Here is a 22521-nt window from a genome sequence, read left to right as displayed (position 1 = left end):
CCTCTGTGTGCCCCTGCCCTCAGCACGATGCGGGACAGAGCTTTCGCCCCCTCTGCCCCCAAACTCTGGAACTCACTTCCTCCCAACATCCGTAACATGGATTCTCTTCCCACCTTCAAAATCATCTGTGCTGTATGGCATGCATATTAGCATATTTGATAATAACTGACAATGGCAATGACAATGACAAAATCCCATCTCAAAAGCCACCTATTTAAAATTGCATTTTTATGTAGCTTTATCTCTTGTTTCTATTTATAATTTTATTTCATTTATTATGGTATCTATGCTTGTCTGTGACTGTGAAGTGTCCTTGAGAGTTTTAAAAGGCGCTTGAAATAAAATGTATTATTATTATTATTATTATTATTATTATTATTATTATTATTATTATTATTATCGTCCCACAATGGGAGCATTTGCAGTCCACAGCAGCAATTTGAAAGGGGGTAGGGTGTGGGGGTGAAAGGATAAAATACAAGACATTCTAGGCATAGTAAAAATGTCACAGACGGAGATGTATACTATGTCGTGGCACATGTGAGTCCAGCTGTTGCGTTAACGTGGGTAACTAATATTTTATTTCCAATTCAATCCATTTGTCCACCAGTCACTCTCTCTCGTCTGGTACTTGACGCTCCCTTGCTTACGTCATCACCCAGCGACACTGATCTTGTCAACGATTAACCACATCAGAATCAGAATCAGAATCAGAATCAGAATCAGAATCATCTTTATTGCCAAGTATGTAGAACACACAAGGAATTTGTTTCCGGTAGAACACGCTGCACTAGTATCGTCGTCAAAAAAAACTGCTAAGTGGCACTATACAGTTCCATTTTGTTCCATACTGTAAATGTGCAAAACTGTTTAATAAAAAAACTGTACACAATGAAGTAGAATTTTAATAATTTGGTGATGTCGGCTTCGCTACGTAGTTGAATTTGTACGTATGAATTGACGTTACCTGGCGTAGTCCAGGCCTGAGCGTCGACAACGCAGGCCGATGTTGACGAGTCTGGCTCCTCCCACAGAGTCGAACCGCCCCCGAATTTGTTTGGCAACAGCGTCGATTGTACTTTCATGTTTTTTCTGAGTTTTCTTTGGCAGCTGGACAACCTGGCTACTATATAGCTGAACGAACTGCAAGCACAGTCTCTTTTTTCCTTTGAGAACAACATGGCGATGGTGTCTCAGATCTTTATCTGTGTGGCCTTGGCTGCCTTACTGGGCGCCGTGCTGGGGATCGGCGAGGGCATGGACCGGCCCTTGTTAGGTCCTCCAGGCTCGGCCATCAAAGTGACGGAGTCCGACCCGGGACTGAAGAAGGTTCTGCATTTCGCTCAGGAGCGCTACAACTTGGGCTCCAACGCGATGCACCTCCGCAAAGTCAGCCGACTCATCTCCGCCACCAAACAGGTACAGTTTAGATAAAAAACGATGACATACTAGTATACTTGGAATATGTCTTTCCTGATATTAAATGACGCGTCTGGAATAGGGATTAAAACTGCGTCATGCCTGTAATGGTTTTAACATAAAGTCGCTCACTTTCACGTTGGCAATAATGTTAATTTTAAAATGACAGCACAAATGGTAGATGCGCCGACATTTTAATCTAAATGAAATCTTACGCGGAAAAATATTTATTTACAAAATAAATTTTAACAAAAGTGGCTCTGTGTATGACATCTGAAGTAATTTCGCATCATTTTTTTTGTTTTGGTTTGTTGAACCGGAAATGACGCGCTCTCATTGATTGACAGCTATACAACAATTTTTTTTGTCACGCCGAGATCGCGTGTCACAGATAAGTTAAAAAACACGACAGAAAGACTGACCCAGCTGCGGTCGTCCAACAGGAAATAGTCCACAGTGACACGAAAAAAAATGAGGAACGAACTGAATCCAATTCATTTTTTTAATTGCATATTCTGTGTAGCTCTATCTCTTGTTTCTATTTATAATTCTATTTTATATATTGTATTCTAGTATTTGTAAATGTATTTTATTTATTATAGTAGTGTAACGTTCAGTGCTTGTGTTATGCATGTTTGGGGCTGGGCTTGTTGGGGTCCCGTGACGACACACACGGAGAGAAGGGAGGACCCAAGAACGGGGGTTAGGCAGTATGCCTGAGGGATTGTCTGCGCGTGACTTGTGGCGTAACAACAGCTCCTGTTTGTGTGATAAAACTGCTAAATTTGTTAATAAAAGACCGACTCGCTATACCAGCGACTCATTTGTCGCATCATTTGTCACGCTGAGGGGCATTACAGTATATATGCTTGTCTGTGACTGTAGTGTCCTTGAGAGCTTTGGAAGGCGCTTAAAATGAAATGTATTATTATTATTATTATTATTATTATTATTATTATTATTATTATTATTATTTTGTAACGAAGGAAAAAAAATCACTTTAGAGATTCAAACCTGAATCTGCTGAGAATAAAATACATTGTCGTGATTTATAATGTCACACTTTTTCAAAATGAAGTACATGTACTTATTTTTTATATTGGATTAGGATTAGCCTTTATTAGTCTCGTGGTGGAGAAATGTACATTTCACAGCAGCGAAGTGATGAAAGGAAGAGTAGAGGAAAGAAATATGTAGAAAAACAAAATACAGAAGCTGCTGTAAAGTCAGACACTCAAGTAAAAAAAAACAACAACAAATAATGTGACACAACACAAAAGACACAGACAGTCATGCAATCTTAAGCACTTTCTGCAGCCACATTGTTGCATGAAGGCGTTCTAGATGAAAGAGGAAAGGATCAAAGTGTCCTTTTCACCAGTGGATCAGAGACGTCTGCTACAAGCGAAATGTGGAAAGCAAACAGGAAGCTGTAGCATCCATTGACGAAAGAGATTGTTTGTTCTCCTGCCCAACGTCAATCCGCTTCATTTCCAAGCCACGACAGTTTTAGATACGCATCAGCGCTCTTTTCTTCCTATGGTAGGTCCCTTAAGCCGTGCATCATTTTAGATTATACTTAGATATATGAGCTTGAAATGAGGGCAGCTGTCCAAAATACAATGCAATACATGCATATTGGTTTCTATACCGCTTTATCAACAGCTGAAACCGCAACAAAGCACTAACATGGAAAACTGTTAGAGAAGGGAAAAAACATACCCAGAGGTCTAACCAGCGCTTTATCGGCACCCAAAAAAGAAAAACCAAAACCCGAACAAATTCGGGACTGGCACTCTACTTCTACTGGCGCTCTATTTAGAGCACTCTAATGGCGCTCTATTTTCAATTTCTGAATAAATTCTTGAATGCAGTGAATGAGTTAAATGGAAAATATATAATTTATCTCAAAAAGCACATTTGTTCACTCAATATCCCTTTCTTCTGATTAGATGAGAAATGATCATGTTTTTTTCTGTGTGGCCAAAATATCCTTTGAGAAAAGCATGTATCAGAAGAATGTTGATCGATGAGAAAGTTTCTTCAGCTGTCATCTGGACTTCTTTGAATGTGTCGGACGGTGCGCTTCTTATCCAAGAGGCTTCGTCAGCGAACTAAAATTTGCTGGTAGTTTTGGCCCTATATCTATATATCCCTACTGTCCAGACGTGGCGGTGCCAGACCTCTGTTGTGATAGGTCCCTGCTCTCAAGTTGGGGGGAGCAGAGGACAATTCCTACACTGATTACTTCTATTGTTCTGCCTGATTATGGGGTCTACGACTGGCCTGATTGCCCCATTTGCTCTGGTCTAATAATAATAATAATAATAATAATAATAATTATTATTATTATTATTATTATTATCTTCTTTTCCTTTCGGCTTTTCCCCTCAGGGTTCGCCACAGCGAATCAATGTCCTCCATCTATCCCGGTTTTGTGCATCCTCTTCTCTCACACCAGCTACCTTCATGTCCTCTTTGACCACATCCATAAACCTCCTCTTCGGTCTTCCACTCGGTCTCCTGCTTGGCAGTTCAAGGCTCAGCATCCTTCTCCCGTTATAGTCGCTCTCTGTCCTCTGGACATGTCCAAACCATCTCAGTCTTGACTCTCTGACTTTCTCTCCAAAGCCTCGAATATGAGTTGTCCCTCTAATGGACTCATTCCTGATCCTATCCAACATGGTCAGTCCCAAAGAAAACCTCAACATCTTCAGCTCTGCTACCTCCAGCTCTGCTTACTGTCTTTTCTTCAGTGGCACTGTCTCCAGTCCAAACATCATAACTGGTCTCACCACTGTTTCATACACTTTTCCTAGCTGAAACCCTTCTATCACACATCACACCTGACATTTTTCTCCAGCCGCTCCAGCCTGCCTGGACACGCTTCTCTACCTCTTTTCCACACTCTCCATTGCTCTGGACAGTTGACCCCAAGTACTTAAAATCCACCACCTTCTTTATCCCTTCCCCCTGTAGCATCATCCTTGCACTTGGATCCCTCTCATTCAGACACATATATTCCGTCTTGCTGCGACTGATTTTCATTCCTCTCCTTTCCAGGGCATATCTCCAAATCTCTAGTTTCTCCGCCACCTGTTCCCTGTTCTCACTACAGATCACAATGTCATCTGCAAACATCATGGTCCAAGGAGATTCTTGTCTAACATCGTCTGTCAGCCTGTCCATCACCATAGCAAACAAGAAGGGGCTCAGAGCTGACCCCTGGTGCAGTCCCACCTCCACCTTGAATTCCTCAGTCACACTGACAGCACACCTCACAACTGTCTTACAGTCATGATACATGAAGCCATACTGCTTCAGCTCTTTAACCGTGCGCTGCATCTCCTTGTACTGCTGTCTACTCTCGTCCGTCCTCTCAGTGTCCCACTTCTTCTTTGCTAACCTCTTTCTCTGTATACACTCCTGCACCTCCCCAATCCAAAACCAAGTCTCCTTATCTACCTTTCTTCCAGTCGATACACCAAGTACTTTCCAACCTGTGTCTCTGATTATGTTCGCTGTAGTTTGCCAGTCATCTGGAAGGACCTCTTGCCCACCCAGTGCTTGTCTTACCTCCTTCCTAAATGTCATGCAACACTCTTCCTTTTTTAACTTCCACCATTTTGTCCTCACTTCAGCCTTTGGTTTCTTCATCTTCCTCACTGCCAGCGTCATCCTACACAACACCAACCTATGCTGTCTGGCTACACTAATAATAATAATAATAATAATAATAATAATAATAATAATACATTTCATTTCTAAGCGCCTTTCAAAACTCTAAAGGTCACTTTACAGTCACTGGATCAGTTTTTCTGTGGGTGAGCAGCGGCAGCCACACGTGCCAGCGTTCACTCAACCCGGAAGTAACTCAAATAGATAGAAAGCTAGCTAGCTCATAAAATAATAATAATAATAATAATAATAATAATACATTTCATTGATGAGCGCCTTTCAAAACTCTCAAAGTCACTTTTTAGTCACTGGATCAGTTTTTCTGTGGGTGAGCAGCGGCAGCCACACGTGCCAGAAGTAACTCAAATAGATCAAAAGCTAGCTGGCTAGCTAATAGATAGCTAATAATAATCACCTGATCAGCATAACTTAGCCTATGTGGTCTAAGAAGTCTGTTGTAAGAACGATCTAAATTAAACCTCACCCCACCATGGCGATTTATTGAAGGATTTTGCTGTTTTATGAAAATAGCTCCTTTTAATCCCCTTTCAAACCATCTATTTTCTTTCGCTAAGATTTTAACCTCACTGTCGTCAAATGTGTGGTTGCTAGCTTTTAGGTGCAAATGTACTGCAGATTGAGGCCCACTAGTATTATCCCTTCCATGTTGATAGTCTTTTTTTGAGAATTTGTTTAGTCTCCCCAATGAATGTTGATTGGTACAATGATTGATTTTCTTTGTTAAATCAACATGAACACTGTGTATTTTTGTTTTGCAGCTGGTTCGCGGTATCCGCTACAAGATAACAGTGGAGATGAGTAATACCCAATGCAAGAAATCCACCATGCTGCGGACTTGTGACTTTTATCCTGAATTACAACAGCTCAAGGTTTCTTTCTGCCTTCTTTTTGTTCAGCAGATTTGGTTTCTGCTCATCAGATCACGTGACGCCACAGACATGCACACTCAGCTATTTTATTTACACAAGCTTAGAAAATAACCTCATGCAAATGTTGGCATTTCCACCAGTGACCACCTTAAGGAAACAATTTAAAAAGATTTCTGAATGCACATTATTGCATTTCTAAAGTATACGTCTCTCGTCTCTGTGTATTTGCTAGACGGAGATTTGTGTGTTTGAAATCTGGGACGTCCCCTGGCAATCAACGTTGAATTTGCTCAAACAAAAGTGTCAACCAAAAGGTAAGTAAACATTCAAACCTTGATCTAATACAGTAATACATCAGCTTACAAACTTAATTGGTTCCCAGAAAGTGTGTGTAAGCTGAAAAGTTTGTCTTCCAAGCATTTATTTCATATAAGAAACGATTAAAATGTGAATAATCTGTTCCCAGGTCCCCATAAAACATCATTTTATACGAAATAAGCCTTAAAACTACACAAAAATATACCTTATTTTATGTATCATTAATGTGCTATTCTATACTTATAAAGAAGTAGACTGTACTGTATAATAGTCGTTTTATTTATAATAATAATACTAAGACATTTCATTTATAAGCACCTTTCAAAACTCTCAAGGTCATTTTACAGTCACAAGAAAATGTCTGTGTAAGCTCTCAGTCGTACCTATCATGGCTGTGTCCGGCGCCGCCATGTCTGGATATTAGGGATATATAAACAGGGCCGGTATGACCAATCAGACTTTAGTTCGCTGACGAAGCCTCTTGGATAGGAGGCGAGACGTCCGAACCCTTCAAATTTGTACAGATCACGGCTGAAGAAACCTTCTCATCGAAGGCACAAGATCAGAATCAGAATCAGAATCAGAATACCTTTATTCGTCCCGCAATGGGGAAATTTGCAGTCCACAGCAGCAATTGAAGAGGGATGGGGTTGGGGTGGGAGTGAAAGGATAGAAAACAAGATATTCTAAGCATAACAAAATAAAAATGTCAACTGTATACTGTGCAAATGTAGATGTGCAAAAACCGTTCTATAAACAAGACTGTACATAGTGCAGAATCAAGAGATGCATTTAGATATATTGCAACAACCCATATTTACAAGTGTCCAGTTTTTTTTTTTTTTTTTTTTTTTTTTTTTTTTTTTTTTTTTTTTTTTTTTTTTCCACATGTGATCATTGGGAATTGTGAAGCCTGACAGCAGTCGGTAGGAACGAGCGGCGGTACCTCTCCTTCTTGCAGCGCGGGTGTAATAGTCTCTGGCTAAAGGAGCTACCCAGAGCTGTCAGGATGGGCAGGAGGGGGTGGGAGGGGCTGTCCGTCATAGCTTTTAGTTTAGCTAGCGTCCGTCTGTTGCCCACCTCCTCAAGAGAGTCCAGCGAGCAGCCCACGACAGAACTGGCCCGCTTGACAAAGCGCTCCAGTCTTTTTCTGTCCCGGGTGGTGATGCTGCCTGACCAGCAGACAATGCCATAGTGGATGGCTGATGCCACCACAGAGTCATAGAAAGTCTTTAGGAGTGACCCCTGAACTCCAAAAGACCTCAGTTTCCTGAGGAGGAAGAGGCGACTCTGTCCCTTTTTGATTAGGGCATCCGTGTTTGTTGTCCAGTCCAGTTTATTGTTGAGAGTAACACCCAGGTACTTGTAGGAGGTCACCCTCTCAATGTCCGAACCCTGGATGTTCAATGGTGCAGGTGACGATTGTTTCCTGCAGAAATCCACCACCAGCTCCTTGGTTTTGCCAGTGTTGATCTGGAGGTGATTCTGCTGGCACCAGTCCACAAAGTCCTTTGTCAGTCCCCTGTACTCCCTATCGTCTCCCTCTGTAATGAGGCCGACAATAGCTGAGTCGTCAGAGAACTTCTGAAGGTGGCAGGTTGGGGTGTTGTAGTTGAAGTCCGAGGTGTAGAGGGTGAAGAGGAATGGAGCCAGGACTGTTCCCTGCGGCGCTCCGGTGCTGCAGAGAAGCCTGTCCGACTCACAGTTCTTTACCCTCACGTACTGTGGCCTGTTTGTGAGGTAGTCTGTAATCCAGGATGTGAGGTGATGGTCGACTCCGGCATGCTGCAGCTTGTCCCCCAGTAGACTGGGCTGGATGGTGTTGAAGGCACTGGAGAAATCGAAGAATGTGATCCTCACCGTGCTCCCAGCATTCTCCAGGTGCAGCAACGCCGTATGGAGGAGGTAGATGATGGCATCCTCCACACCGATGCTGGGCTGGTAGGCAAACTGCAGCGGGTCCAGCGATGAGCTTGCCAGCGGTCGCAGGTGGGCGAGGACGAGTCTCTCCAGCGTCTTCATCAGGTGAGACGTCAGCGCCACCGGTCTGTAGCTGTTGAGCTCTTTGGGGTTGGCAATCTTGGGCACTGGGACCAGGCATGACGTTTTCCACAGCTGTGGAACTCTGCCCAGCTTCAGGCTCAGGTTGAACAAGTGCTGGACAATGTCACACAGCTGGTCGGAGCAGGTCTTGAGGAGTCGGGAACTGATGTCATCCGGACCTGCTGCCTTCCTCACCTTCATCCTCCTCAGTTGGTTCCTCACCTGCGCAGTTGTGACAGACAGGCAGGAACCAGGAGGCAGAGTGGCGGCTGAGGGTGTGGCAACGGTTGGGAGGGCAGTTGTTGGTTGCGGAAAGCTGGTCGTGAGAGGGGGCAGGGAGGGTAAGGCCACAGTGAGAGTTGGTGCAGGTGCAGCTACAGGTGAAGTTGACGGTGGGCCGGGGGCGGCTGGCGTCTTGTCAAACCGATTGAAAAAGCGGTTGATTTCATCTGCCCAGTCCTTGTCTTTTTCGTTCAATGTCACTGGGCTTTTGTGGCCTGAGATGTTTTTCAGGCCCTTCCAGACACCAGCGACATTGCTGGCTTGCAGCTGCTCCTCCATTTTCATCCTGTAGGCCTTCTTCCCCTCTCTGATCTTCCTCCTCAGTTGGATCTGCACGGCCTTCAGTTCCTCTCTGTTGCCCGACACAAAAGCCCTTTTCTTCTCCTTCAGGAGGACTTTTATGTCGGGATTAATCCATGGTTTGTTGTTGGCAAAACACCGCACAGTCCTGGTGGGTACGGTGTTTTGTTCACAAAAGTTAATGTAGTCTGTGATGGTGTTGGTGAGTGAGTCAATGTCTTCCCCATGAATCTCAGTAAAGAGCTCCCACCTGGTTGAATCAAAACAGTCCCGCAGAGCTTCTTCAGCTTCTGTGGACCATCTTTTGATCGTGCGGGTCACAGCTGGTTGCCTCTGGACAAGGGGTTTGTACACAGGCTGGAGATAAACCATATTGTGGTCTGCTCTTCCGAGAGGGGGGAGGGGGGAGGGTTTGTATGCATCCTTGGCGTTTGAATAAAATAGGTCCAATATGTTATTGTCTCTGGTGGCACAAGTTACATACTGTGTGAATGTTGGGAGGGAGAATTTCAGGGAAATGTGATTGAAGTCCCCTGAGATGATAAACAAGGCGTTGGGGGACTGGGTTTGCAGCTTGTTTACAACAGATATGAGGGCATCGGAGGCAGCGCCGCCATTTGCCGTAGGGGGAATGTACGTCGTCACGGCTATGACGTGTGAGAATTCCCGTGGCAGGTAATGCGGCCGAAGGCTAACGGCTAGCAGCTCGATGTCCCGAGTGCAAAGTTTTTCCTTCACCGTGATGTGCCCAGGATTGCACCATTTGTCATTCACAAATACAGCAATCCCCCCTCCTTTCTGCTTACCGCTGCCTTCATTTCTGTCCGCTCGTACGAGTTGGAAGCCCTCCAACTCTGCGTGGGCGTCCGGAGTGATTGCCGAAAGCCATGTCTCCGTGACGAGTAGCAAGCTGGCTTCCCGGTACTCCCTCTGATGTCGCGTTAGCGCCGCCAGCTCGTCCATTTTATTTGGGAGCGATCTCACGTTCCCCATGATGACGGACGGGAGAACGTGTCGGTATTTCCTCGTTCTTTTGCGGCGATCTTTCCCGGCCCGACATCCTCGTTTCCTCCTCTTCAATTCATCGGGGATGTCTGGTGCGGCGGCCGCTAGTCCGCTATTAGCCCGCCACGCTAGTAGCTGGTCTCGACTGTAAACAATGGGATTCCGCGTGCGCGTGGATTCCCCGTTCACAGGAGCGATGAAAAAGTAAAAAATAACGGCGATGAGCAAAAGAAAAGATGCCCATCTCCTCTCCGTAGGTTTATGGAGCGAGATCAGGCAAAACAAAAACGGAAAAGTAAAGAAGTGAAAAAGTAGACAAGAAAGGGAAAGAGCTGCTGTGGAGGCAGCCACACAGGGGGGCGCCATCTTACCGCTATAAGTTAAGCTATAAGTAAACTATCTAATTGGCTAGCTATATGCTGGCTATCTATTAGCTATCTACTATCTGGCTAGCGGGCTTTCTATCTGTGTATTTAATAATGACATTCAGTGTATTAGCTAACTAGCTAGCTAGCTAGCTATTAGCTATATGCCTATCTAGGTGGCTATATATCTAGCTAGCTATCTGTTGGCTATCTATTAGCTCTCTACTAGCTGGTTAACTACATTTCTATCTATTTACTTCCAGGTTGAGTGAACACTGGCGTGTGTTACCTTTGTGATGGTAGTTGTCAATGGATGGCAGCAATAGTCGACTTAGCGTAATGGTACTGGGACGGCTAAGTCACACAAAGGCACACCTTGTTTTTATTTTTCAATGAGCTCCTTCTTCGGCTCGACCGTAATTTTCTTTTGTGTGTTCTTTGGCTTAACACTAGCATGTGGTGGGGTCTTTTTCACTCCCATAATAGCAAAAGTACTCCACTCGATAACAAACCACACCTGCACTCAAAGTGGGTGTGGAAAACTAGTCCGTCAGCCTCCGTGGTTTGGTTCGTCCCTCGAAAACTAGTTAGTTAGCGCGAATTTAATGTTCGTGAGGCGAAAAGTTCGGGAGCTAAAGCGTTCATAAGCTGACGTATCGCTGTATTTCCCAAGCATATGTCAACATCCATTTGAAATACACCTTAACATTTCCATCTGGTCAACAATGCCTTTACCATTTATCTCATGAGGACAGAAATTCATTTGCATTTATGTTTTCATTCACATCATTTCTTAAAAGACAACAGACACCATTTTTTGTTTCCTAACTGACACAGAAAAACATTTTATAGCATCTAAAATAGCCAAAACACGCAGGCTGCTATTTTTAGTCAAATGCAAAACACCAATAAAAATAACTTAAAGTGTCCCAAAACTGTCACAAAATGAGCTTGAAACTGGGTAGATTCAGAAAGTCCCGCCCCCAGTTCGTGACATCACGCCAGGATACTCCTTCACAAACTGCCTTGCTCCAGAATCAAAACAATGGCTTCAGTGTTCAGATACGGAAAAAGATGCCTTCTTGTTACTCATCCTTTTCTGAATATAATTCAAATAGTTGTGAAGAGGAAAGCATAAATGTTTACAAATGATTCAAGAAGTCCTTCCGTATCAATTTGAGCCGTCTGAAATCCAATTTAGCGCCCAGAAAAAGCACAAGATGGCGTACAAGCTCCGTTGGAAATGGGCTTATTTGTCCGCTGGGTATTTGTGTCAATTTACACCTTCTTTATGCGTGTTACCGCAATTGGTTGCGACACACAACGATTCACTATCGTGTTATTTATGTAGTTTTCCTTCTAATTTCGCCATCAACATGGTGTTTTCAGGTGAAAAAAAGTACCCAAAATGCATTGTGTCGCTTTCTAGGTCAGGGGCGTTCCCTCCATGACGTCACTTAGGGCATCGTCATCAACTCGAAAACAAATACTGAATACTGAATATATAATATAATATGAATGAATAATATGACGGAATATTCAGCGCGAGTCTTAAAAGGTAAAATATAGCTATATGCGCTGGAATCTTTGTCAAATGCACTCAGTAGAAGTGATTTGAAGTCATTAAAGTCAAGTCATTACAAATTATGGACGCAACTTGTCCGGAGGTGTCGGTTGTCCTTTAAAGTAGAAAAAAGGGGTACTGTGCAACACTGTTTCTTAACAATCATTTTTTCTGAACTATTTTCTCACCAGCTTTACCGGAAGAGACGGCCACAGTTGAGGACATTTCCCCTGAGGTGAAAATGCTGTCATCATTTGACAATCTATCTATGTGGTTGTTAACTCATTCACTGCCATTCACAAATCTATGCGGGAAAAATATGACGTAGAGCGCCATTCCCGAATTAATGTGGATTTGGGTATTGATAAAACACTGACCCTTCCTTTTTTTTTCCATGTTAGCGCTTTGTTCCAGCTTTAGCTGTTGTTAAAGCGCTATACAAACCAATATGGATGTATTGCTTTGTATTTTAGACAGCCACCCTCATTTCAAGCTCATATAACTCCAGACTCATTTCATTTCGGAATTAAGTCTGTCTTTCTAATGAAAACAGAGAGTTTAAGGTTTCTAATGCTTTTTGGGTAGTGAATAAGAAGTGTCTGCAGTGTCACGAAATGAAAGGCTATTAACCTATTCACTGCCATTCCCAAATGTATGATAAAGCGCTGGTCAGACCTCTGACAACGTTTTTTTTTCGCTTTCACAAGGGGCAACATTTCCATTTTTTCCATGTTAGCGCTTTGTTCCAGCTTCAGCTGTTGTTAAAGCGCTATATAAACCAATATGGATGTATTGCATTGTATTTTGGACAGCCACCCTCAGTTGAAGTTCATATAACTTCAGAGCCATATCATTTAGGAATTAACTCTTTTCTTTGCCAATGAAAGAAGAGAGTCTCAGGTTTTCTAATACTGCATTGAATGTTGATGGACACATTTTTGCACATTGTCTGGCAGTGAATGAGTAAGTTAGTCAATATTTTCAATCAAGTTGCTCCAAAGGGTAAGATGCCCTTTTGAGCGTGTTTGTTGACCTGTTCTTTATTTATCAGGAGTCTGTGGAGCTGCTGGGGCTTTTCAAAGACTTCATGGTTAAATATAATAAAGCCTATAGCACGCAGGAGGGTGAGTATGTACAGTACATCCTTTAGACATTTTTGATTCCGGGTGCGCCTTGTACACCAAAAAATACGGTATCTATTTTCGTTTTCTGAAATACACACTATATGCTTTAATTTGTATGACTTGTTTGAATCTCTAGAAGTTGACCACCGCTTGCGGATCTTCCATGAGAACGTTAAGACCGCAGCAAGAATCCAGTCTTTGGATCAAGGATCTGCAGAGTACGGCATCACCAAGTTTAGTGACCTCACTGGTGCGTAATCATGTTAGTCTAACAACAACAACAATAATAATAATAATAATAATAATAATAATAATAATAATAATAATAATAATAATACATTTCATTTCTACGTGCCTTTCAAAACTCTCAAGGTCACTTTACAGTCACAGGATAAGTTTTTCTGTGGGTTAGCAGCGGCAGCCACACACGCCAACGTTCACTCAATCCGTAAGAAACTCAAATAGAGAGAAAGCGAGCCAGCTATTATTATTATTAGTATTATTATTATTATTATTATTATTATTATTATATGGCTATCTCGCTGGCTAGCTAGCTGGTGAGCTATCTATTGAACGCTGGACGCCTAGCTAGCTGGCTATGTTCTATCTATGTGTTATTTATTATCAATTAGCAGTGTGTTGTCTGTCTGTTTGGATGGCTGTCTAGCTAGCTATCTGTTAGCTGTCTGGCTCGCTGGATGGCTATGTAGCTGACTAGCGATTAGCTACATGGCTATCTAGCTAGCTATCTATTATCTACCTGGCTCGCTTTCTATCTATTTGAGTTATTCCGGGTTGAGTGAACGCTGCCGCGTGTGGCTGCCGCTGCTCACCCACAGAAAAACATATCCTGTGACTGTAAAGTGACTTTCAGAGTTTTGAAAGGCGTTTAGAAATTAAATGTATTATTATTATTATAAGTAATAGATAGCCAGCTAGATAGCTAGCTAACCAGCCAAATAGCTAATAGATAGCAAAAATATGCTTACTATTGACACGGCCCTAAAACTCGATATTCAGAGACAAAAAAGATGCTTTCTATTGACATAGCCTTAAAACTTCAACTTGTCCCATGGACTCGGAGGACAAAAGTGGTAGAAAAGTTTCATGGGTGAGACTTTTACTCGTACTCTGGAGTTGTTCTACTAGCACACTTCATGCTATGGTCCTTGTACTGATAGACCAAAAGCGTCATTCAAGATGAAAAAAATGTCCCCAATTAGGCAAACTTATTGTTTGAAAAGTGAATACAAAATAATGTACTTGTATGTTTTATCTGACGGCACGAGTAGAATCTGGACGGTGTTGTAGCGTCATTTAATGTTCTGCAGGATGCGGCACGCATGCGTGCTCTTCAAGCTGCTTAGCGCCACTGCCTCATTGTTTCTAGACTTAAAATGTTCTTAACTCATTCACTACTTGACGTTGTCACAGTTTGCAAGGTGGTGATGGCGGGTGCGGATCCCAAAAAGCAGGCAGGAGAGAGCAGGAGGTTGTTTGACAAATTGTATTAAAACAAAGGTTAGCAGGAACAAAATGTAAAACATCAAAATGATCTGAACAGAAAAAAGTATCAAAAGAAAACCAAGTGTAAACGTCCGCCAAGGTTAAACAAACACATGCACAGCATACAATGCACGCAATTGCAGACAAAGCATGCAACAAACCGACACCGGATGGTCGTGCCGGGAGTCCTTTTAAGTGTCACTGATTAAAACGACAGACGTGCAGAAATGTGGCAGGGTTTTTGCCATTTATTGAAATTTAGGACTACATAAACATTCAACACAGCGTTACAAATCTTGGACTCACTTCTTTCATCAGGAAAAAAAGAGTTAATTCCTAAATGATATCTGTCAGGAGTTATATGAGCTTGAAATGAGGGTGGCTTTCCAGAATACAATGTGATACATGCTATTGGTTTGTATAGCGCTTTAACAACAGTTGCAGCTGGAACAAAGCGCTAAAATGGGGAAAAAAAGGGAAATCCTGCTCCGTTGTGGAAAGGAAAAAACATTGCTAGAGGCCATGGGCAGCACTTTATTGGCACCCAAGCATGAAAAAACAAAACCCAAACAAATTCGGGAATGGCGGTGACTGAGTTAATTTGTTCATTGAGGCTGTTGACTATTTTCTTTCCCTTTGCTTATAGAGGAAGAGTTTCGCTCGACGTACCTGAACCCACTGCTGAGCCAGTGGACTCTCCAGAGACCAATGAAATTGGCCACCTCTGCCCAAGGCCCCGCCCCTCACAGCTGGGATTGGAGGGAACATGGCGCAGTCAGTCTTGTTAAGAACCAGGTATCACCGCGGCAGAAGGACCTGCATTAAATACAGTGATACCTCAGCTCACGAACTTAATTGTTTCCCAGAAATTCTCTGTAAGGCAAAAAGTTCATCTTCCAAACAATTATTTCCCATTAGAAACCATTAAAATGAAAATAATCTGTTTCCAGGTCCCCATAAAACATAATTTTCTACTAAATAAGCCTTAAAACTCTAACTATACTATATAATAAAGTCATTTTATTGACCTTTGTTATGGTAGTTGTCAATAGACAAACTTCCAGGTTGCCTCTTGATGATATCCGAGTGACGTTGCCGTGCTTTTTCGACAATAATACCTTCACCCACACTGTCCCCTGCTAGCTGCTTTTTGTGAATCCAAATCAACAGATGTTTTTCAACCTCTTCTATTGCCTGATACTGTTGCTTAGACAAAACAGAAACACCCTTAGCCACATGTAGCAGTGGTCGACTTAGCGTACTGGGACGCAAAATCACACAAACGCACACCTTGTTCGTGTTTTTCGATGATCTCCTTCTTCTACCTGACCGTCATTCTCTTCTGTGTCCTCTTCGGCTTAACACTAGCCTGTGATGGGGTCTTTTTCACTCCCATAATAGTAAAAGTACTCTACTCGATAGCAAACCACGTCTGCACTCAAAGGGGGTGTGGAAAACTAGTCTGTCAGCCTCCGTGGCACCGTGTGGTTTGGTTCGTCCCTCGAAAACTAGTTAGTTAGCGTGAATTTAATGTTCGTGAGGCGAAAAGTTCATGAGCTAAAGTGTTCGTAAGCTGAGGTATCACTGTGGTCATTTATAAATAAATAAGATATCATTAATTCACATAATTTATATTACCTACTTTGTGTGTTTATGTGTGTGTACGTGTGTGTGTGTGTGTGTGTGTGTGTGTGTCTTCTAGGGTATGTGTGGTTCTTGTTGGGCATTCTCTGTCACAGGTAACATTGAGGGGCAGTGGTTTCTGAAAAACGGAACTTTGCAGTCATTGTCGGAACAAGGTAACGTTCACATGAAAGGCGTTTATACTTTCGGTGAATAACAAGCATGAGTTGATTTTGTTTGTTTTTGTTTTTTTTCATTCCGGGGGGGGGGTATAGAACTGGTTGACTGTGATGGGCTGGACCAGGCATGCAAAGGCGGATTGCCATCAAATGCTTATGAAGCCATTGAGAATCTTGGTAATTCCCACATGATGGAGTTTTGTGCGATCACAATGCAATCTGGATGTCATTAATTGTGTTTAATGAAGGCGGTCTGGAGTTGGAGAGAGACTATTCCTATACGGGCCGCAAGCAGAAGTGTGACTTCACCAGCAGGAAGGTGGTAGCCTACATCAACAGTTCGGTGGAGTTGTCCAAAGATGAAAATGGTGAGGTCACAGGAACAAAAAAAAAGTGTACAACATGACAATAATAATAATATATTTGATTTGTAAGCACCTTTCAAAACCCTCAAGGTCACTTGACAGTCACAGGATAAGTTTTTTCGTTCACCCCACTTGGAAGTAACTCAAATAAATAGAAGCTAGCTAGCTCGCCAATAGATAGCTAATAGCTAGCCAGCCAAACAGTGTCACAGTTTGCAAGGTGGTGATAGCAGATGCGGATCCCAAAAAGCAGGCAGGAGGGAGCAGCAAGTTGTGTTTGAGATATTGTATTAAAATAAAGTCAGCAGGAATAAAATCTAAAAACATCAAAATCTTCTGAACGGAAAAAATACAAAGTATCAAAAGAAAACCGAGATTAAAAGTCCGCCAAGATTAAACAAACACATGCACTGCACACAATGCATGCAATTGCATCCAACAGCATACAATGTGTTCAACAGCATTCAATGACATTTAACAATTACCCGACACCGACTGGCCGTGCCGGGGGTCCTTTTGAATGTGACTGATTGGAAACGACCAGCACCTGTGCAGGTGCAGGCGGGGCCTACAGCGCCCCCCCCGTTGGTCGCCAACCAGATCATGACAAACAGCCATATAGCTAATATATAGCCGGCTAGATAGCAAAGTAATTCGGGAATGGTGCTCCACGTTGTATTTTCAATTCGGGGTCGCCACAGCGAATCAATGTCCTCCATCTTTCCCGGTTCTTTGCATCCTCTTCTCTCACACCAGCTACCTTCATGTCCTCTTTGACCATATCCATAAACCTCCTCTTCAGTCTTCCTCTCGGTCTCCTGCCTGGCAGTTCAAGATTCAGCATCCTTCTCCCGATATAGTCACTCTCTCTCCTCTGGACATGTCCAAACCATCTCAGTCTGACTTCCTCTCCAAACCCTCTAATATGAGTTGTCCCTCTAATGTACTCATTCCTGATCCTATCCAACCTGGTCACTCCCAGAGAAAACCTCAACATCTTCAGCTCTGCTACCTCCAGCTCTGCTTCCTGTCTTTTCTTCAGTGGCACTGTCTCCAGTCCAAACATTATGGCTGGTCTCACCACTGTTTTATACACTTTTCCTTTCATCCTAGCTGAAACCCTTCTATCACACATCACACCTGACATTTTTCTCCAGCCGCTCCAGCCTGCCTGGACACGCTTCGTCACCTCTTTTTCACACTCTCCATTGCTCTGGACAGTTGACCCCAAGTACTTAAAATCCTCCACCTTCTTCATCTCTTCTCCCTGGACCATCACTCTTGCACTGGGATCCCTTTCATTCACACACATATATTCTGTCTTGCTGCGACTGATCTTCATTCCACTCCTTTCCAGGGCATGTCTCCACATCTCTAGTTTCTCTGCCACCTGTTCCCCGTTCTCGCTACAGATCACAATGTCATATGCAAACATCATGGTCCAAAAAGCTATCAACCCAGCTAAACAGAACACAATTGATGAGGAACGAGGTCAGATTATCAGAGACCTACAAGGGATCATTCCTCAAGATGGTGAAAGAAGAAGACTACGTTCCTTATCAAGTGTTTAATGGTGATGAAACCGGCCACTCCATTCCATCAAGCCATCAACGACCATCACAAAGGTCAATAAAACCACTTTATTGTACATTATAGTTTATTGTTTAATTATAATACCATAGCACATTTATTATACATAAAATAAGGTATATTTTGTGTGGTTTTAAGACTTAGAAAATAAGAAAGTAGAAAATGATGTTTTATGGGGACGTGGGAACGGATTTATCTCATTTTAATGGTTTCCTATGGGAAATTAATTTTTGGGATACACACTTTTCGCATTACACACTGTCTGGGAACCAATTAAGTTTGTAAGCCAAGGTATCACTGTATTTTAGGAAAGCAAATCATATGTGATGTATTCCTTTCACTTTCCTTCCTTTCCAGAAATTGCAGCTTGGTTGGCTCAGAATGGCCCCGTTTCCGTAGCTCTCAATGCTTTTGCAATGCAGGTATAGCCAAACATCGCCGTATATTCTTCATTGAACTGAAAAAAAGAGATTTAGAGTCCTACCCTAATTCCTTTTATTGGATTTATCCTGCAGTTTTATAAGAAAGGTGTATCCCACCCTTTTAAAATCTTCTGCAACCCCTGGATGATTGACCACGCTGTGCTTCTGGTGGGATATGGAGATCGTAAGTCATTTTACAATACAATAAATGCATACTGACTTATATAATAATAATAATACATTTAATTTCTAAACTCTCAAGGTCACTTTACAGTCACAGGATAAGTTTTTCTGTGGGTGAGCAGCGGCGGCCACTCACGCCAGCGTTCACTCAACCCGGACGTAAATAGAAAGCTAGCTAGCCAGCTAGTAGATAGTTAATAGATAGCCAACAGATAGCTCGATAGATAGCTAGTTAGCTAATACACTGAATATCACTAAAATACACAGATAGAAAGCTAGCCAGCCAGCTAGTAGATAGCTAATATATAGCCAATAGTTACCTAGCTAGATAGCTCGCCACTTAGATAGCTATAACTAAAAGATAGCTAGCGAGATAGCTAGATAGCTAGTTAGCTAACACACTGAATGCCACTAATTAAATTATTAATAATAATAATAATAATAATAATATTTTTTTTATCCGGCATAAGCCGGATAAAAACTTAATAATAGAGCAGGTCATGTGTAAAATTTTATAAAAACAAACTTTTATTTTCATCAATTTTCTTTCTGCCACGGGGCGTGTTGGCACCTATCCCAGCTGTCTTTGGGCAAACACAGGGCACACTAACTTTTCAAACCATCCTCTGCTTGCTTTAAAATTCATACTATTCAGGAGATATTAACAAAATATGTCTACATTTTCACAAAAATAAAACAACAACAATATTAATGCATCCGTCACAATGAGGAAGACATGATATATAAGGAAGTGACATATAAGGAAGCGGAGGGTAGTCGAGTGGTGCATTCAGATGCACTCAGTTTGGTTGAGAACCAAATTTCGGTATATATATATATATATATATATATACGCCTTAACATTATACGCCGAAACATGTCAGGTATTTGAACACCTACAATACACTGTCTGTAAGTAAAGAATCTGTTTTAAATTAGATATCAAGTAGACAGGATGAACTTAATACAACGAACAGATTGACATCTTATACTATCCTGTCGTATAGGAGATGCCAGCTTATCATCATTTGTTATGATCACATGATCCTCGCGTCATCCATTTTGAATGGTTTTCGATTTACGACCGTTTGACCAGTGTTTGAAATAACGTCTGCCTGGGGCGTACAACTTTTACGTCGGGCATACAACTTTCAAAACGTCTCGGCCCAGGTGGACGACAACTTCAAGAAAAAAAATAATAAATAGATTTTTTTTCAAATGAAAACAAAGCAAAAGCTACAAGCAAACCGCGACATGCCATGCGCACTCCTCTTTCTAAGCGCCTTTCATAACTCTCAAGTACACTTTACAGTCAGGATATAGTCTGAAGCACGAAACAGGCTTCTGATTGGCTGTCGTGTCGTGTATGCAAATTGCCAAACGAACGATCATTTGGCAATTCCTTTTTTTATCTTGTCCATATACAAGTTGCATGTCATCTGCATTTTTGGGATACAAACCATTTGTGTATCAGAAACATGAAAAAATCTGACCAAACGTGATTTCAGTTCACTTCTTAAATTGAGAGGTCTGTGATTCAAATAACTGACAACAATCTAACCATCATAAGCGCCATTGAAAACAAATTGAGTTATTTCGCTCTATGTTCATTCCATAGAAGATACAGGTAACATCCGAGTTCAACCAGGTTCCGTTCTGACAAAATGGTCGTAGGGCAAACGGTGGTAAGTCGAAATCCATTCAAAATGACTGACATGACGTTTACACGACTAGATAGTATATGACGTCAATCCTTTTTTGAAGCAATGTTTTCTCTTGAATACTATTATATACCAAACTGTTCACAGTTCGTTTATAAATTTTATAACTTTTACTGTCATTTGTCTGTGTAAGCTCTCAGTCGTACAGGAGTGGTCCATCGATGAAAAGGTTTCTTCAGCCGTCATCTGCACTTCTTTCAAGGTGTCGGACGTTTCGCTTCTTATCCAAGAAACTTCGTCAGCAAACTAAAGTCTTACTGGTAGTTTAGGCCCCATATATATCTCCCGACTGTCCAGACATGGCGGTGCCGGACTCTGCTATGATAGGTCCCTGCTGTCAGGTTGGGGGGAGCATAGGACTACTCCCTGCAACTCCACTGAATGTTCCCATTGTTCTGACTAATGACTGGCCTGATTGCCCCAATTCGACCGGTATCACCTCATCAATATTACTAATCCTATGTTGCCTAAGCAGGCTATTGTATGAACAATCCAAATTAAACCTCACCCCACCAAACTGGTTTAATGAAGGATTTAGTTGTTTTATGAAAATCATGAAAATTTATCAGTTTGAAATAAGTAGGAATTTTGTGTTGCCAAAGGACTCTGTACTTTTTCAGAAACTCCTGCAATATACGATACTGCTATTCCTCTCCTTTTTGTATATTCAGAATTTTTGGTTTCATTACCTATTCTTTCTTTCTGACATTTGTTAAATGACCACTGAGGGTACCCAGAGTTTGTCAGTGCTCTCCTGATATGTTTTGACTCCTTTTCTCTTCCTTCAACGCTTGTTGGTATTAGTTCAGCCCTATGTTGGAGGGTTCTGATAACTCCTAGTTTGTGTTGTAAAGGGTGGTTAAAATCGAAAAGTAAGTATTGGTCACTGTGCGTAGCCTTCCTAAAGACTTGTTTTTAGCGCTCTGTCCTCTTTTATAATTACTTTACAATCCAAAAAGGCTGGTTGGTTCTCTTTGATGTCCTCACGAGTAAATTTAATATTGATGTCTACAGAGTTGAGGTGATCTGTGAAGGATTGAATTTCTTGTTGTTTTAATTATGACAAAAGTATCGTCCGCATATCTAAACCAGTGTCTGGGTTATGTCCCCGGGAAGGATGTGAGTCCCTGTTTCTCCATCTCTTCCATGTACAGATTAGCCACTACGGGTGAAACTGGTGAGCCCATAGCTTAACCATGAATTTGTTTGTAAAATTTCTCCCTAAATTGAAAATACGTAGTATTAAGGCAGATTTCCAATAATTGGCAGATGTCATTATTATTATTATTATTATTATTATTATTATTATTATTATTATTATTATTATTATTATTATTATTACTATTATGAAGGAATTCTGGAAGGATATGATTCAAAATAGTCGAATTGTTTTGGATTTCTTGAATGAAATCATGATGTTCCACGTTGTTTCTTTTCAGGTCAAGGAATTCCATTCTGGGCCATCAAAAACAGCTGGGGGGAAGAGTATGGGGAGCAGGTAAAAACAAAACTTTCTGTCAATCTTTCAGGGTGACAACATGACAACTGAGCATCATAAAATGTGATGTGTTGTTCTTTGTCCTCCTCACACAGGGTTACTACTACCTATACAGGGGCTCCAATGTGTGTGGAATCAACAGGATGGCTTCATCTGCTGTTGTCAACTAGGTCGATAAATGGACATTTTCTTTCTCTCTGCTGCATACAAACAATACAATAGTGTGATCATAAACATCTGAGGTGAACAACAAAACATTCCCACAGTCACGTCCTCCCGATGTTACAATGTTATCCATACTAGTGTTCCTTTATTACGCATACGAGAAGAGCTACTGTTACAAAATGTTAAAAAAAATATTGATTGAAATTTTTAAAAATACTATGCTGTAATAGATTTTATGTGTGCTTTTCATTTCTTTTATCTCAAGCATTTTTTTCTGATAG

At 41.8% G+C, this 22521-nt stretch overlaps 1 protein-coding gene across 1 annotated transcript in view; it reads left to right on the top strand.

Annotated features, from left to right (window-relative positions):
- Positions 1 to 1040: 1040 nt before the first annotated feature.
- The window catches only part of ctsf (cathepsin F), a 21695-nt gene continuing 214 nt past the window's right edge, over positions 1041 to 22521 (top strand). The window contains exons 1-14 of the mRNA XM_088991094.1: positions 1041 to 1419; positions 5877 to 5987; positions 6220 to 6301; positions 12056 to 12099; positions 12916 to 12988; positions 13125 to 13238; positions 15141 to 15289; positions 16197 to 16293; positions 16393 to 16473; positions 16545 to 16664; positions 18609 to 18673; positions 18767 to 18857; positions 22017 to 22075; positions 22171 to 22521. The exon at positions 22171 to 22521 is cut by the window's right edge and continues 214 nt beyond it. Of these exons, the coding sequence (XP_088847220.1) occupies positions 1180 to 1419; positions 5877 to 5987; positions 6220 to 6301; positions 12056 to 12099; positions 12916 to 12988; positions 13125 to 13238; positions 15141 to 15289; positions 16197 to 16293; positions 16393 to 16473; positions 16545 to 16664; positions 18609 to 18673; positions 18767 to 18857; positions 22017 to 22075; positions 22171 to 22245 (1401 nt within the window). The 5' untranslated portion in view covers positions 1041 to 1179 and the 3' untranslated portion in view covers positions 22246 to 22521. The remainder of the gene's footprint in view (positions 1420 to 5876; positions 5988 to 6219; positions 6302 to 12055; positions 12100 to 12915; positions 12989 to 13124; positions 13239 to 15140; positions 15290 to 16196; positions 16294 to 16392; positions 16474 to 16544; positions 16665 to 18608; positions 18674 to 18766; positions 18858 to 22016; positions 22076 to 22170) is intronic.

Source organism: Hippocampus bargibanti, linkage group LG02 (genome assembly GCF_051943395.1).
Source record: "Hippocampus bargibanti isolate YZ-2025 linkage group LG02, ASM5194339v1, whole genome shotgun sequence".
Classification (NCBI taxonomy): domain Eukaryota; kingdom Metazoa; phylum Chordata; class Actinopteri; order Syngnathiformes; family Syngnathidae; genus Hippocampus; species Hippocampus bargibanti.
This window is presented reverse-complemented; position numbering and strand designations above follow the sequence as displayed.